The sequence below is a fragment of the Solanum stenotomum genome, chromosome 7 (assembly GCF_019186545.1).
Source record: "Solanum stenotomum isolate F172 chromosome 7, ASM1918654v1, whole genome shotgun sequence".
Taxonomy (NCBI): Eukaryota; Viridiplantae; Streptophyta; class Magnoliopsida; order Solanales; family Solanaceae; genus Solanum; species Solanum stenotomum.
The window spans coordinates 1,219,865-1,235,502 of record NC_064288.1 but is presented as its reverse complement, the minus strand read 5'-3'; the positions used below and the strand labels follow the sequence as shown (position 1 = coordinate 1,235,502).

The 15,638-nt window shown below is 31.3% G+C and overlaps 2 protein-coding genes and 1 non-coding gene across 3 annotated transcripts; 2 read left to right on the top strand and 1 right to left on the bottom strand.

Moving 5' to 3' along the window:
• The first annotated feature begins 2,185 nt into the window (after nt 1-2,185).
• Nucleotides 2,186-3,071, top strand: LOC125871663 (translocator protein homolog). The gene has a single exon (XM_049552300.1). It carries the CDS (start codon nt 2,324-2,326, stop codon nt 2,933-2,935), a length of 612 nt encoding a protein of 203 aa, XP_049408257.1. The 5' UTR covers nt 2,186-2,323; the 3' UTR covers nt 2,936-3,071.
• A 153-nt stretch (nt 3,072-3,224) lies between these two features.
• Nucleotides 3,225-6,952, bottom strand: LOC125871662 (uncharacterized). The gene is made up of 4 exons (XM_049552299.1): nt 6,661-6,952; nt 5,113-5,144; nt 3,668-3,865; nt 3,225-3,574 (listed from the first exon to the last, which is right to left on the bottom strand). Exons 1-4 carry the CDS (start codon nt 6,905-6,907, stop codon nt 3,272-3,274), a joined length of 780 nt encoding a protein of 259 aa, XP_049408256.1. The 5' UTR covers nt 6,908-6,952; the 3' UTR covers nt 3,225-3,271.
• Nucleotides 6,953-9,138: 2,186 nt separating this feature from the next.
• Nucleotides 9,139-9,255, top strand: LOC125871991 (U5 spliceosomal RNA). The gene has a single exon (XR_007447104.1). It is a non-coding gene; the product is annotated as a U5 spliceosomal RNA (small nuclear RNA).
• Nucleotides 9,256-15,638: the final 6,383 nt, after the last annotated feature.

The window sequence follows — 15,638 nt, the reverse complement described above, 5'->3', positions numbered from 1 at the left end:
TTAAATATATCTCAACTACTAATAAACTATTTTAGTTAGATACTTTCAAATTAAATTTTAGAAATCCTTTTTTCAAGTCAAAATTTGTACATCTTTTTTTTATGTTAGGACTGTATTTTTATTTGTATATTAGATAGTTAAATTAACTATATAAAATATATATCATTTACTTTTATTATATCATTTGCCTCAATAAGATGTAAAATTTTCACACATTTTATTTAAAGCTAATCTATATAATTAAAAGAAAAAATAAACCTTACCTGATTAATTTAACTATATAATAGACAAATAAGAATCCGCAACGATCTTTATTAGAAGTTAAGATATATAATTGAACATAAATTAATTTGAATATCTAAATAAAATATTCTAATAAATTGAGGAAACTAACTACGTTAAGTCTCAATTTTTCAATTTTTTTTATTTTATTCGACACATTTACAACCTACTCATATCCAATCCATTAATCGTATACGATAATTGATGATAGGAACAAGATTTTTTTTTTTTAATAACAGCAGCTATCAGTGTGGCAGTGACTTCTGCCCCACGTGTACTACTCCTTTCCACTCTTCATAACCTCTTTCTGCCATATGTCAATTTTCTTATAATTACTAATCTTTTGCTTACACATATTTCACGCCTACAAGGGATCGAACTTACATGTAACAAGTGCGTTCTTATCACATCATAATTATTACTCTCTATTTTAAAAAAAATGATCTAATTTAATTTAATACGAAGTTTAAGAAAATAAATAAGATTTTTAAATTTTATGATTCTAAATTAAAGTTATCTTAAATGTGTAAAATTGTCCTTTAATTTTGTGGTCTTACACATGTCACGTGAAAAACTCAAAATAAAATATTACCAAAAAAGAAAAAAGATCATTATTTTTTAAACAAAATAAAAAGGTAAGGAGATCCGTCTTTTTTAAACGGAGGGAGTAACATTGATGAATAGCTTGCCTATATTTTTTGACATTTCATATTTGAATTATTGAGTATGTTTGTCAATTATTGAAATTAGAATTTTTTTTTTTTTAAAAGTAAAAATATTCTCGTTAGACTTGTGAAAAAATATTTGTGATAATTACTTGAGATACGTAAGAAATGAAAAAAAAAAATACTAATTCATCTAGCACAACGAATTTAGGAGTATAATACTCGCAAGACATAATTAATTTAGTGGGATTTTAGTTATTCAGATAAATTTTAAATCTAATAATCCTATGTGATTAGTAGGTCATGTATGTCAAGCAATGAGTATGAAATAGTTTCCACTAAAGCAAAATAAATTTGTGTACCATAGAACCGTTTAGCGTTGAATATTTATATTGAAATCTAATCAGTTTGAATTTGTGTTGCATAAAATTCATTTAGGAGAATATGTATGTTTTTTTATTTTTTATTCAGTGTTCGATATTAATATTAGAGTTATATTATTTTAAATTTGCATCACATAGAACTCATTCGGAGCATTTTTTCATATCCAAAATTTAAATTCGAGACATCTGATTAAGAAACGAGCGGCCCATCTGTCGCACAACTTGCGTGGGTGATCAAACTTTATATTATAAAAAAAAATTAAACTACTACTCCCTCTACCCCTAATTATTTGTTCATATTTTCTTTTTAGTTGTCTCTAATTACTAGTCTATTTTGACAAATTAAGAGATAACACTTTTTTTTACCTATTATACTCTCAATGAATCACTTTGAAAAAGGTAGAACTTCTTGAAAATCTTAAGTTTTTAGTTCATCCACTTCATAATTAATATGGGTAAAATGATAAATTTACTATGTCAATTATTGTTTTCTTAATAGATATGGTAATTAGGTATAGAGGGATATATAAAATTGCATATACTTCCTCTATCCCTAATTACTTGTCCACTTTTAAATTCACATACTTATTAAGAAAACAATTATTGATATAGTGAGATTACCCTTTTACCCATATTAATTATGGAGTGGATGAATTGAAAACTTAAGATTTTCAAAGAAATTTTACATTTTTGAAAGTAATTAATAGAGGAAATAATAGGTAAAAATATTTTGTTCTTCCTTAATTTGTTAAAATGAATAAGTAATTAGGAACTAAAAAAAAAAGTAGACAAGTAATTAGGGAGGTAGGATATGTAAAATAAGAGGATGGATATAAATAGCGGATCCGTCTTGTTTCAAAATCATTCCATCACCTGAAATTCCTCCTGACCCTTCTTCTTCTCGAATCTACTTCCTTCTACCTTTTGCACTAAAAAATTCTTCACTTTTCTAAAAGAAGAAAAAAAAAGAGACAAAAGCTCTAATCGGAGATCATGGCTTCTCAACAAGATGAGCTAAAACACAGAATTACAACAAAATCACAACAAAACGAACCTCAACAAACAGAGCAACACACAAAATCTGCTCACGATAACGATTCAAAAACAAACAAAAACATCAACAAATCAACAAGAAAACAGATAGCCAAACGAGGACTCAAATCATTAACAATCGCTTTAACGATTCCACTTTTATTAACCCTTATAGACATTTCTCTTTTCGGATCAAGTTACCAGTACGTTTCAATGGAGAAGCCTTTTTGGTTCCCACGTTTATGGGCTTTACATTTAGCCTGTTTGGGTTCTTCTCTTCTTATGGGTCTTTCTGCTTGGCTTGTTTGGGCTGAAGGTGGGTTTCATCGTCAACCTATTGCTATGCTTTTGTATTTAAGCCAATTAGGGTTGAGTTTGGCTTGGGATCCAGTTGTGTTTAAAGCAGGTGCTACTAGGATTGGGTTGGTTTTGTGTATGGCTTTGTTTGGAGTGTTGATTGCTTGTTTTAGGGCTTTTAAAAATGTGAATCCTATTGCTGGGGATTTGGTTAAACCTTGTTTTGGATGGGCTGTGCTTTTGAGTCTAGCAAATCTTAAGCTTGTGTACCACTAGGAGGAAATAAATATATAGTTGACATATGCACTTGCTTTGTTTTGTTTTGGCTTGTGAGGCTTATGTACTGTAAATTTACATGTATTAGTGTTCTATATTTCATGTTCTAATGAAATCGCTTTTACCTCTTCTATTATATGGTTATACAACAAAGCAAATGAAGCAACAACTTATAGTGGATATGTTGAGTAAAATCTGTAAAAATGTGTTGACGCATGTGCTTCAATCCTTCAAGCAACACGAATAATATAAGCCTCGGCTCTTGCTTAAGCCCTAGAAAAGGATACTTTAGCAAGAAATTACTGATGAGCAAATGTGTTGCAGCTAGCAAAATTGCTAGTCAGTGCGACCGAGTTTCCTCAGTGTCACTGATATCCTCTTCTTCTGATCAATCTCTTGGCCTTCCCATATTTGGAACCCAGGTTTTCGATTTATTTCATGTTTCCAAAGGTAGCGTGCTTCTCCCCACATCAAAATAAGACATCCCGGTGTCAAAAGCACAGGCGTTTTGTGTGGTGGATCTTGGGCGCTGCATGTTTCATTTTCGACTCGAGAAAAATGCATCACGCAGGATGACTCTAGAGAAACGATAGCTATTCCATCCTCAAACCTCATTAGATCAACATGTGGACAGATACCCTGTTATAAAGCAATGCAATAATTCATCACCAGGATTCCACAAAACAGTTTTTAACGCTGAAAAAACAGTTCTGTGAAAGGATAAAGTCGCACCTCACCTGGTTGATACATGTTAGCTATAAGTTGATCAAATAGAGGTTCTCTCCATAACAGATCTTGTGGAAAGATACATGCTTCCTTGCCCTTTTCACAGTTTTCCAACTCTGCAGCATAACTACCGAAAAGAATCACCTCATGGATAGACCTGGAGAGCTCAACCGCCCATCCTGGTAGGTCACCAAATCTCATAGCCTGCAAGAGAAGAAAATACATGTGATCAAGTGCATTGATCAACGACTACAGGTTAAAAGAGTCAAACAGGATGATCTAATTATGATTTATGAGAAATTCAAAAATTTGTAGTTGGTTTACAAAAATGCTAAACTAGTCACTTAAACAAAGGAAAAGAAAATGTTAAACTGAACCTACAGCCCTGCTGTCTTTCTTAGAGAACTGCAGGATGAACCTTTCCATTGTTCAAGTACATGACAGAGAGAACCGCAGGATGAACCTTTCCATTGTTCAAGTACATGACAGATATACTTTGCAGTATGCTCATTCCAAGCCTATTTAACAACTATAGGGTAAGAATATTGTCTTTGATTAAAAGATAATGAGATTACTTTGAAGAACTACTACAAGGAGAATGGAGAGTCTAAAGTTTTTGAATTATGAAAGAAGGATATTTGGTTTGATGCACACGGTCGAAATAGCCTACGAATCACCATGGTGATGATTTGTACTTCCAGAATCTCTTTTTTTTAAAAATAAATTCTTGAGCATCCAGCACTTTTGGCTAATATATGTTTATTTATCAAAAATCTCTTAGGGATTGTTTGGTAGGGGATGGGATAGACAAAGTTATCCCATGAAATTAGTCATCCCACCATATAATGTGATAACTTATCCCATCATAGCAGTAAAAATAGTGGGATAAATAATTATGAGACTAACTAATACCCCTAATCAAACGCATGTTATCTCTCATACCAAACAAGTGAACAACCCCTTAGAATTCAAGTCCTTGTTTTGACAAGTCTCCCCAGAATGAATACTAATGTACAATTATAAACGGCAGACAAATAAATGAAAAACATCAAGATTATTCCATTCACGATATTCAGAGAGAAGTGTCACAAGTACATCTTCTGCCTCAAGTGGTAGTCATAGTATTCTCAAGATTTAGCGCCAGTAAATAGAAACGTTCACATTTTGACATAAAAATTACTCATACATGCTACAACAATCATCTTATTTCAAATGAAACATATATACATTTTCTACACAGCTCAAGGGCATAAGTATGAAAACTAAAGATTTAACATATAGTGATAGTTAGGCAATATATCCTTCAGCCAAATGACACACAAAAGATTATTGATCCCACTTAATGAATGTACAATTTTCAAGTTGATATGTAAGGGAATAAGAAATAACAAGTTAAAGGGAATAAGTGAATTATACAAGAATACTCTGAAGGTTTGAGGATCCAACAAAACCTGATTGCTTGAAGATTCAGCAAACCATCCTTCTGCAGCCACAACAATCAAGAAGCAAATATGAGAGCTCTGCCTGATCAAATACATTAAATTTACAGGGAAACCCGTGATAAGGAGCTCCCTGATGACTGCTTAAACTGTTTTCTCTCAAAAGAATTGAGCTATAATTGAAACAAAAGGCTATTCACTACATTATTATGCTGAAACTTTATATACATATAGTTGAAAAATTCTTTAACATGCATGGATATATTATATATAGTTCAAAGAATCGTTAAAATGTGTGTGTATATGTGTTTGCATACAAGTAAATTTAGAGGCAGGGCTAGAATTTTGAGTGTGTGGGTTCTCGATTCTAGAAAAGACGAGTTTGTTGGGTTTTGAATAAATTATTTATACATATTAAGTGGACTTTTGAACACTGTTTTCCGGAAAACCAGCATTCAATTTTTTTTTTTTTCTGATGACAGGGGAAATCCACACCGCTACCCTTTGAGTGCGCACAAGGTAAAACAATTGATCCTATGGGATAGCTTGCAAACCACACAGGAGAGATAACTCGCACTATGCAAGCCCGGTGTGAGCTCAACCCAGAAGGCAAACCCCTTTGCTTTCGCTGGCAAGGGGTTTCGAACTTCAGACCTCCAACATGGAAGTTGAACCGGCAGTCAATCTAATAATTGAATTTGTAAAAAAGGGTCAAAGGCAAGTGAGTCAAGGCCAATCAAGTTCATTTCCCTTATTACTAAAACGTCAAAGTCGTGATTTTTTACAAGTAAATAACTTCCAAAATGGGAAATGGAATGTGCAAGTGGGAGAGGTTCTAAGTCCTCTTTCATGGAGATGCTAAAATGGGGGAGAATTATCAAATAACTAAAGCTTCTTGGGGTTTTGTAAGAAACTATGCCTTCTATCCCCGCAAAACCTACTTTATAGGCCAAAAAACTGAATCGTCACCTCAATGTGAAACGATAGCACTCTTGGATACTGAAAAGACTATTTCATAGCACATGCGTATGTTCTAACTTCTCGCTTGAAGCTGATTGTGAGGCATCTTTTGGGTGTCCGGTCGGTCCCAACCAGGTTAATGTTCGAGGCTTCCTCCGACATACCGGGGAGAGCCTCACCAATCACCCATAGATGTTCCTTCGTATTTGATCTTACCACCTGTAGCGACGTGATTTCGCTCATTTATTAAGTCCAATTTTTCCCCATACAAACACAAATACAGGGTCTAGGCTAAAGCTACTTGGTTTCTCAGAACCCGTAACCGCCTTGTTGCTCCGCCCTGTGTATATGTAAGGCCCGCACACCTAGTCTAGAAGAGCAGTAAATGAATTATTAAAAATTCTAGGTCTTTGTATGCCAATGGGTGGAGAACCAGAGATAACTCATGAACTATAATAATGGATTCAGAACGACTGCTATCTAATTATACATACATTTTACTTAATTCCATATAGATTCATAGTTTGAGCCGAAAAAATGAACCACAAAATCCGCCGCTTAAAAACAGTATGAATATGAGCAACACAGGGAGGCTATTACCTTGTTGGATTGATGATAACAACTTTGATTGTTGATCAGGAGATAAAAAGTCTTTGCACAGCCAAAGGCCATCAATTTCACTGATTCTTTCCCAGTTATGAGTTTCTCCAAACACTGACCCGGTTAGGGCTTTTCCATTAACCTTATTCTCAGCAGAATGAACATGGAGAAATTGTTCTTCTTCTTCACCTTCGCTGTTTGATGAATCGCCAAATGCTTCTGTTAGAATCGTCTGCAGCTCATCCATATTGTTGTTAAAATCTGCGGCTCTTTACAGTTCAATTTTGCCTTGCAGTTTGCTGTTTGTTTATTTAATATCTATATTATAAAATTTAAATAATTAAGTATTTTATTTGAATAGATCTTAATACTTATGGGCCTGAACAATGTTTTAACATAATTAAGAGGTATTTTATGTGGAAGTTATGAATAAATATGAAAGTAACTGTTTCTATTTTGAAAACTAAGTTTAATAATTTCTTAATAACTTTCTGAAAATTCTTATGCTATGAATCCTAGAATTATGATTTATCAAATTGTCCAAATGTAAATCTTATGATGCTATCTTATGTTCTTTAATTATAATATTATGATATGATAAATGTCTTTTATGAAATGCAAAATTGTGATACATAAATATAATTTTATGATATGATATGATGATATGAACTGAAGTTACGAACTATGTTCCTTGAAAGTCATGAATATGAGTTTTTGGGCTAATCCATGAACACATGAGCTAAAGAGAGTTAAATAGTTAATCGAGAGGGCATGAATCTAAATGATGAACGTATAAAACTACATTTGCCAACGCTATGTTAAGGATTATACCATTGATTTGGGGGGGACTCTTTCTTTTATGTCCCTGGTAAGGGATAGTTATACTATGGATCCACATGATATGTACACATATGTCTCATACCCAACTAGGTATGAGATATCTTAGTTGATTGGGTCGAGATCAAACTCCATGCACTCACATAGTATTTTATGTCGATTATACTATTAGACTCTCATTATGATAAAAAATATGATAAAAAGTTGTACCATTAAGGCAGTGTTAACGACCTTATCTCTTAATCTCCATATGTTATGACTATGATATATGCTGTTATTGATTTGGTATGTACCGATATGTTTCATTCCACCATTTTACATACAATACTATTTAATATGTACTTACGTCCCTTTTATAGAGAATGTTGCACCTTTTTATTGATGCAAACTCAGATACACAGACACGTGATCCGGTCGCTCACTAGGTCCCATATTATCTGCTATTAGGGACCCCTCTCTATTTCATAAGACAGTCTACGTATTTCTAGTACTTTATATTTATGTGTTTAAGGTATACTATGGGCCTTGTCCTAATAAATACTTCTCAGTTATGTTTAGAGACTTCATAGAGAGATACATAGTTATGTTTCAAATTGAACCTCTGTGTCCTTTTTTAACGATTTCAATTCCACGACTTATGTGTTATACATGTGTTTTCTTTTACAAGACTTGTCTTTTTGAATGCTTTTAAACTGCACTTATGTTTTGATGCATGCTCATGTCTAATGCCATGTTATGGGTACGCTCGGAGCAGCAATGACATTGAGTCTCGGTCATGTCCAAGGTGTAGGCTCGGAGCGACATGTTGAAAAATAAATAGTCTTAATTATTCAGTATTCAAATCTATATACATTATCTTAATTATTCAGATAAGTACATTAATATTCCGACATTTTCATCTTAGTGAAAACAAATGAGGCCTTAGTCCATTGTCCTAAATGTAGATGTCCGCTTTTACTTGTTAAGTTTGAAAAATCAAGAGATAATTTACAATCTTCTTATGTTTAGTATGGAGGAAAATATTTTTTCAAAAAATGATTTCCAATTTTTTTATGTTTGGTTGGTCAAAATATTTGAAAATATGTTCTCTAGAAAAATAAGTTCTTTAAAAAATGAGGAAAGTGACTTCTCTAATGAAAGCAGAAAAAACTAGGTACACAAGTGTTATTCCAAATTTATCGTCTCCTCCCCGCCCATTCAATCCCCCAACTCCACCCCTTAATCATCCCCCACCCCCCAAACACCAACCCATTCAACCTCTATCGTATTTTGCTAAATAACATATAAATACTCTTTTGGATAATATTTTCTTGCTTAATTACCGACCACTAAAGTAATCAATTTTACTTGTTTTTCAAGATGACATTTGCTGGGAAAAACTTATTTTTCATACCAAACACATTTGACCTGTTTTTCTAAGCATTTTAGAAGCGTTTACATTACAATCAAAAGGTGGACTTATACAGAAAGAGGCCCTCCCAAACTTGAAAGTATTGGGTCCAACAAAGGCACAAAGCCCATATACTGGAATTTCATAAATGCAAGTGTGGTTGATAAAAGTACCACATCGTAATGTAAGTGAGTAAACGAACAGCTAGAAGCAGTATATAAGAGGCTCGTGCTGTATAAGGAAAATCACGCAGCCACGCAGTGAGCACATAGCGAACTATTCTTTCGCCTTTTACTAAAGAATACCGTGTGCGCGCTGCAATTAGTGGCATACGCCAATTTTTGGAGGGATTTTCTTAATTGAGAATCCCACAATACTAATAACAAAATTTTCTGGGTTGTTTCTAAAAGTAAGTCTAGCCCCCTCTAAATGTGGTTAAATTACTGATAGGTCATTTCAACTGTTTTCCTGCATATTATATTGAACTGCTCTTACCACTTTCTAGTGTAAGAAAGAGTATGGAGTAAATTTTAGAAACAACTAACATAATAATAGAAAGGTTCTATCACATTATAGTTTTGATAATTATAATTTTGTTTATTATAATTTTTCATAAATTGTATACAATTTAGCTAGGATAAGCATATAAATAAAAAATTCTGAGGCTCGAACCATTTCTTTTGACTCTTTTTCAAATTCGATAAATATTGCCTTTGGTGTTCTATGATTCACCTCCGAATAATGAAGTAGGTAGTTCGATCCTTTTTATATACAATCAGAAATCGAATTATATAATTTTAACATTTATACAAATCAAGCGAAATTATAAAAAAAATCAGGCGAATAGCAAGAATTGGGAAAACTATAGCTGCGAATTACAATTTTCTTAAACTATAGTTGTAGCACCTAATATAGGCTAAATGTTTGCTAAAGTGACAGGTAAATAATTCAACCTGATAACTAATTTTAAGTTAGTGTTATTAATAACCCAACGAATTGCGTTATTAGAAACTTAAATAAGACAATTTCAAAACTTATATACATGTAAATCTTTTTAATATTTGCCTTGATAGGTACACAAACCTTCATAGTTTAACTTATCAACAAAATTTAAGAATTGACCCCCTACACCCTTATACCTATCAACATGATTAAAAAATTGAAACCATGCATCGTTGTAATTTATAAAGTTATCGTTGTGATTAGAACATTAAGAGTTTGAATCGTGAAAACAACTTCTTGCAGAAATGTAAGATAAAATCGCATATAATAGACTCTTCCTCAAATTTCACTTATAACGAGAGTTTAGTACTCTAAACTATTTTATTTTACCCTTATGTATCTTGACCTGCCAGCGACAATTGAAGTAAAATAAGAGTTTTGCATGAAAAAATATTTCTTGAATCTTGCTAACTTAGGAGTTAGGTGCATGTGCATAATTCAACACAACTACCAAAATTAAATTAGTATGTCAATAACCCCAATTTTAAATTAGTGTTACTAATAAGTAATAATCAAACGAATGGCGTTATTAAAAATTCAAATAAGAGAACTAGAAACTTATATACATGTGAAAAATCTAATTATTTTTGCCCTATTATCAACGCAACTAAAGAATTGAACCCTAATTGTTTTTAACCAGTGGCGAACCCGTGGTCTCTTCATAAAACTAGATATGTTATGTATATATTTTCTAAAATTTGTATATTATTATATTCTGGCACTCGTACTATAAGAAGTCTAGTTCACATGATTAAATGTTGAGCTTTTAACCTTGAGAATTAAGAATCAATTCTCACTTAATACATTTTTCTTGGTGCTTTCATGTTCGGATCAATTCCCACTTAATACATTTTTCTGGAAAAATCCTAGATTCGTCTCTGTTTTTAACTATCAACAAAATTAAAGAATTGAACCCCTTGCATCCTTATACCTATCAACACATTAAAGAATTGACCCCTTGTGCCGTTATGATAACTAATAAAGTTGTTGTCATGTAATCAGATGTCACAGTTCAAATCGTGAAAATAACCTCTTGCAAAAATATAAAATAAGATTGCGTTTAATAGATACTTATAATTTGATGTTTCCTCAAATTTCACACGTAACGAGAACTTAATGTACCATTTTTTTTTTTACCCCTTTTCACCCTTATGCGTTTTGGCCCCACCAATGATGATGATATTTTAACCTAATCGACATAACTAAAAAAATGGAAAGTGTACAAGACAGACAAAGAAAGAGATAACCTTATCGCTATCCTACGAGCAAAGAAAAGTTGGAAATGATCAAAATGAGCCCATAACTCTCCAGTAGGACATAATTCAAATACTCCTTCCGTTCTATTTTAGGTGTCACTTTTTAAATTTTGAGATTCAAATAAATCTATTTTTGTCCATAAATTTTTCATATATTTTTTAAATATTTTGAATTGCCAATTATTATAACTTATAGTACTTTTTACGTAGTTTATAAATATATAAATTTTATTTCAAAAAATTTAAAGATTTCATACACAAATTTCCGATCAAACATAAATTATGTGACTATCGAAAAACGAAAAGTTTCGATTAACAAATTAAGGAGATGGTGAGACATACACCAACCTCGATCACCGTGCCACGGAATTATATTCTACCCATTGTTCAATTTTCTCATCAATCAGTAGAGTACAGAAGCAAGTGATATATAGTATTCCCTCTTCTTTAATTTATTATTATATAACTTTGATGATCACTCTTCTTTAATTTATTATTATATAACTTTGATGATGATCCATTTTAACCTGACATTCCTTTTAAAATAATATTTTTTTTCATAGGTATATTGTTAAATTAATTATATTTTGAAAACTTTAATTTAATTGTTAATACTTTATGCAGTCATTTAATAATAAGAATTGTATCTTTGATTTACTAAAATCGATAGGTAAAATAATATATTTTTAAAAACTTTAAGGATTAAATAATATAAAATAAGAGAGTATATATGTATACCATCTCATGTTCAAAATTATATTAGGGTCTAACTAATCTAAATTCACACGAAAAAGTCATGCATTAAAGAGTAAAACGCTTTAGAAGTATTAGAGTCTCATTAAATCCAAATTCACTTCGAATACTCTCTACCAAAGGTGACTTTGAATATCCTAAGAGATTCGAATCTGAAATCTTTGATTAAGAACGTAGAGCAAATGAAATCAATTAATCCCTCCGCTCTATATTAGTTGTCTTTTTTTCTTTATATGTACTCTCTTAAGAAATTATAAAAAAAAAATGTTTTTACTAATTTACTCCTTAAGATTATTTTTTTGGAATTTACAGCTATTTATATTTTCAAAAAGAATTAATTTTAAGAATAAAATGATTAAAAAAATAATTACTTTTTTAATAAATTAATAAATAATTTAGGACAACTATTTTTAATATTTCGAATGGGCTATAAATCTAGAGAAACTAAAATGAATACTAATATAAAAGGTTTTTTTTTTTTGGTTTCCCACTCGGTGTCTGGAGCCCACATTGGAGCTCCGACTAAATTCGGATCGCACTCTGCAGGGCCCATTCGGGGGTGACGCTCCCAACAAGATTTTCTCCATATCTAGGGCTCGAACGCGAGACCTATGGTTAAGAGTGAAACACTCCCACCAGTGCACCACAACCCATGTTAGTAGTATAAAAATTAAAACCCGGGATCCGATCCTATAAAATTTAAATATTTCAATTGATAAACAAAAAAATTAAAATAAACAGGTTATATACGTGATTCTGTCGAAATTTTGGAACAGCTAGCTAATCACGTGAGAATAACCTACTTACTGAAAAAGTGACATGCATTATGGCGTGACTGATAATAATTAAAAGGGTTAAAGAATAATACTCCTTTTGTTTTAAAAAAATGATTTAAAGAAAATAAAGAAGACTTTAAAATTGTATAGTTTTAATTAAAGTTATGTCAATTGCATCAAAATTTTCTTTGGTCTCGTGGTCTTAAACATGTCGCTGGAAAGTTGAATTTAAAGAATTGTCATAAAAAGGGCATTCTTATTTAAACAGACCAAAAAAGAAAGTAGGTCATTCTTTTTTAAACGAAGAGAGTAAGTAATATTTTAAAGGGAAAAGAACATTTGTACCCCAAAAAAGAAATTATTTACAAGTAGCTATCCTCCTTACTTTCATACCCTCTATTTTTAACTACTATTGCGCGTTTACCTTTTAATACCATCAAAGTACTTCCTATGACCAATAATAGTTTTTCATTATTGACTTGGCATATCCCTTAAGAAATAATAAATCGGGTAATATTACTATTTTATACTTTGACTTTATTAAATTTAATGCTTTGAGAAATGTGTTAAATGATTAATATTATTTAATAGCAAAGGTAAAATAGATACAAAAGGTAAATTATCTCTTGATTTTCTAAACTAGATAAGTATCGTTGGACAATTATTTTTAGTATAGTGGACAACTATTGTTAGACTGAGGGAGTATATATACACTCATGGTATCAAAGAGGAAGAAGTGCGTAGTGATTTAATGAAAACACTACTCAATTACTCCTTGATGCCATTAGAGTATATGAAGAAGAAGAAACAGTGTTTCAGTGAAAACACTACTCAAGTAGTCTTTGATATCATTAGAGTGTATATATATATTCTGGTGACATCAAAGAGGAAATTGCTCAATTACTGACTGTTACCATCAGAGTATACTCTAATGATATCGATGATGAAGAAGAGTAGTTCAGTGAATAGAACAAGAAGGGAGTCAGGTAAATAATTTGGACCATGAGTTCAATCAAAATAAATATATTGGGTTAAGTCTAATTTGAACATTTATATTTGTCTAATGAGTCTAATTTGGACTCTCTTCTAAACAAACCATGGTTATTCATGATACCTCTTTTGATGATTTAAAAGGAGAAATTGAACATTTGAAAGAAGAAATTAAATTTCTTAACAAAATCATATTATTTATGATCACCGTCTTACTCAGATTGAGTCTGTTAATAGCAAAGGAAAAAATAAGGCTGATGAATCTACTGCTGAAGAAAATACTATTGCCAACACTTTGAATATTGATCCGAAACAAAATATGTTTTTAAGAATAATGCAAATTGTTACCGCTCATAAATGGTATGTTAAATGTATTATATTAATTGATAATACTTTTTCTATAACTAACACTGCTATGATTGATAGTGGCGCTGATGTGAGTTGCATTCAAGAAGGTCTTGTACCTACTAAATATTTTGAAAAAACAACTCATATGGTTAAATATGCATCTGGTCATGCTTTAGATATAAAGTATAAATTATCTAATACTCGTATTTGCCAGAATAATGTTTGTATTCCTCACTTCTTTTTCTTAGTAAAAAATCAGTCATACCCTCCTATTATTCTAGGAACTCATTTTATAAATGCAATTTATCCTTTTACTAATATAAATGTTAAAGGATTTTTCTGCTACTTATAAAAATCAAGATATTAGTTATACTTTTATCACCGAGCCTATTTGTAAAGATATTAATGCTCTAATTGAAATGAAACAAAAGCATGTTGATTATTTACAGTTTGAGATATTTAGTATGAATATATTTGATACTTTAAAATCTGCTAAAGTACAGGAAAAGATTAAACTCATTTCTGAAAAAATGACCATTGATATTTGTGCTGATCATCCTAGTGCCTTTTGGAATCGGAAAAAGCATATTGTAACTCTTTCATATGAAGATAATTTCTCTGAGGAAAATATCCCCTACCAAATCACATCATTGTCAGATGAATATCAAATTGGTTGAATTCTGCAAAAAGGAAATTGATAATTTATTACAAAAGGGTTTGATAAAGTCTTCCAAATCAGTATGGTCGTGTACTGTTTTTTATGTTAATAACGCAACAGAAAAAGAACGAGGTGTTCCCAGTTTAGTTATAAATTATAAACCTTTAAATAAATTTTTAAAATGGATTAGATATCGTATTCCAAATAAAAGAGATTTATTAACCAGATTATATGATGCTAATATCTTTTCAAAATTTGATTTAAAATCTGGATATTGGCAAATCCAAATATTTAGAGACCATTCATATAGAACGACATTTAATGTTTCGTTTGGACAGTACGAATGGAATGTAATGCCTTTTGGGTTAAAAAATGCTCCCTCAGAATTTCAAAAAATAATGAATGATATTTTTAATCCTTATTTGGATTTCATCATAGTTTATATTGATGATGTTTTGGTATACTCAAAACTCTTGAAATGCATATTAAACATTTAGACATTTTTAAGAAAATAGTTATTCAAAATGGTTTGGTCATATCTAAACCTAAAATGAGTCTTTTTCAAACAGAAGTTAGATTTTTGGGTCATTTGATTTGTCAAGGAAAAACGACTCATATTCAGCGATCTATTGAATTCGCATCGAAATTCCCTGATATTATTACAGATAAGACGCAATTACAGCGGTTTCTGGGAAGTTTAAACTACATTTCCCCATTCTAGAAGAATTTGTCTCGAGATTTAGCTTCGTTATATGACAGGCTAAAAAAGGATCATAAGAAGCCTTGGACTAATAGTCTCACAGATCTTGTAAAGACTATTAAAGAAAGAGTTAAATCTTTACCTTGTTTAACCCTTGCTAATCCTGCTTGACCACAGATTGTAGAGACGGATGCGTCTAATATTGGGTATGAAGGTATATTGAAACAAATTAATCTGCATGATAAAAATGAATATCTTATTCGGTTTC

Coding starts and splice junctions, on each gene's coding strand:
- LOC125871663 (XM_049552300.1), top strand. CDS start 2,324: ATGGCTTCTCAACAAGATGAGCTAAAACACAGAATTACAACAAAATCA.
- LOC125871662 (XM_049552299.1), bottom strand. CDS start 6,907: ATGGATGAGCTGCAGACGATTCTAACAGAAGCATTTGGCGATTCATCA. Junction 5,145..6,660: donor GTTATCATCAATCCAACAAG/GTAATAGCCTCC, acceptor TTGTGGCTGCAG/AAGGATGGTTTGCTGAATCT. Junction 3,866..5,112: donor CTGAATCTTCAAGCAATCAG/GTTTTGTTGGAT, acceptor CTTCTCTTGCAG/GCTATGAGATTTGGTGACCT.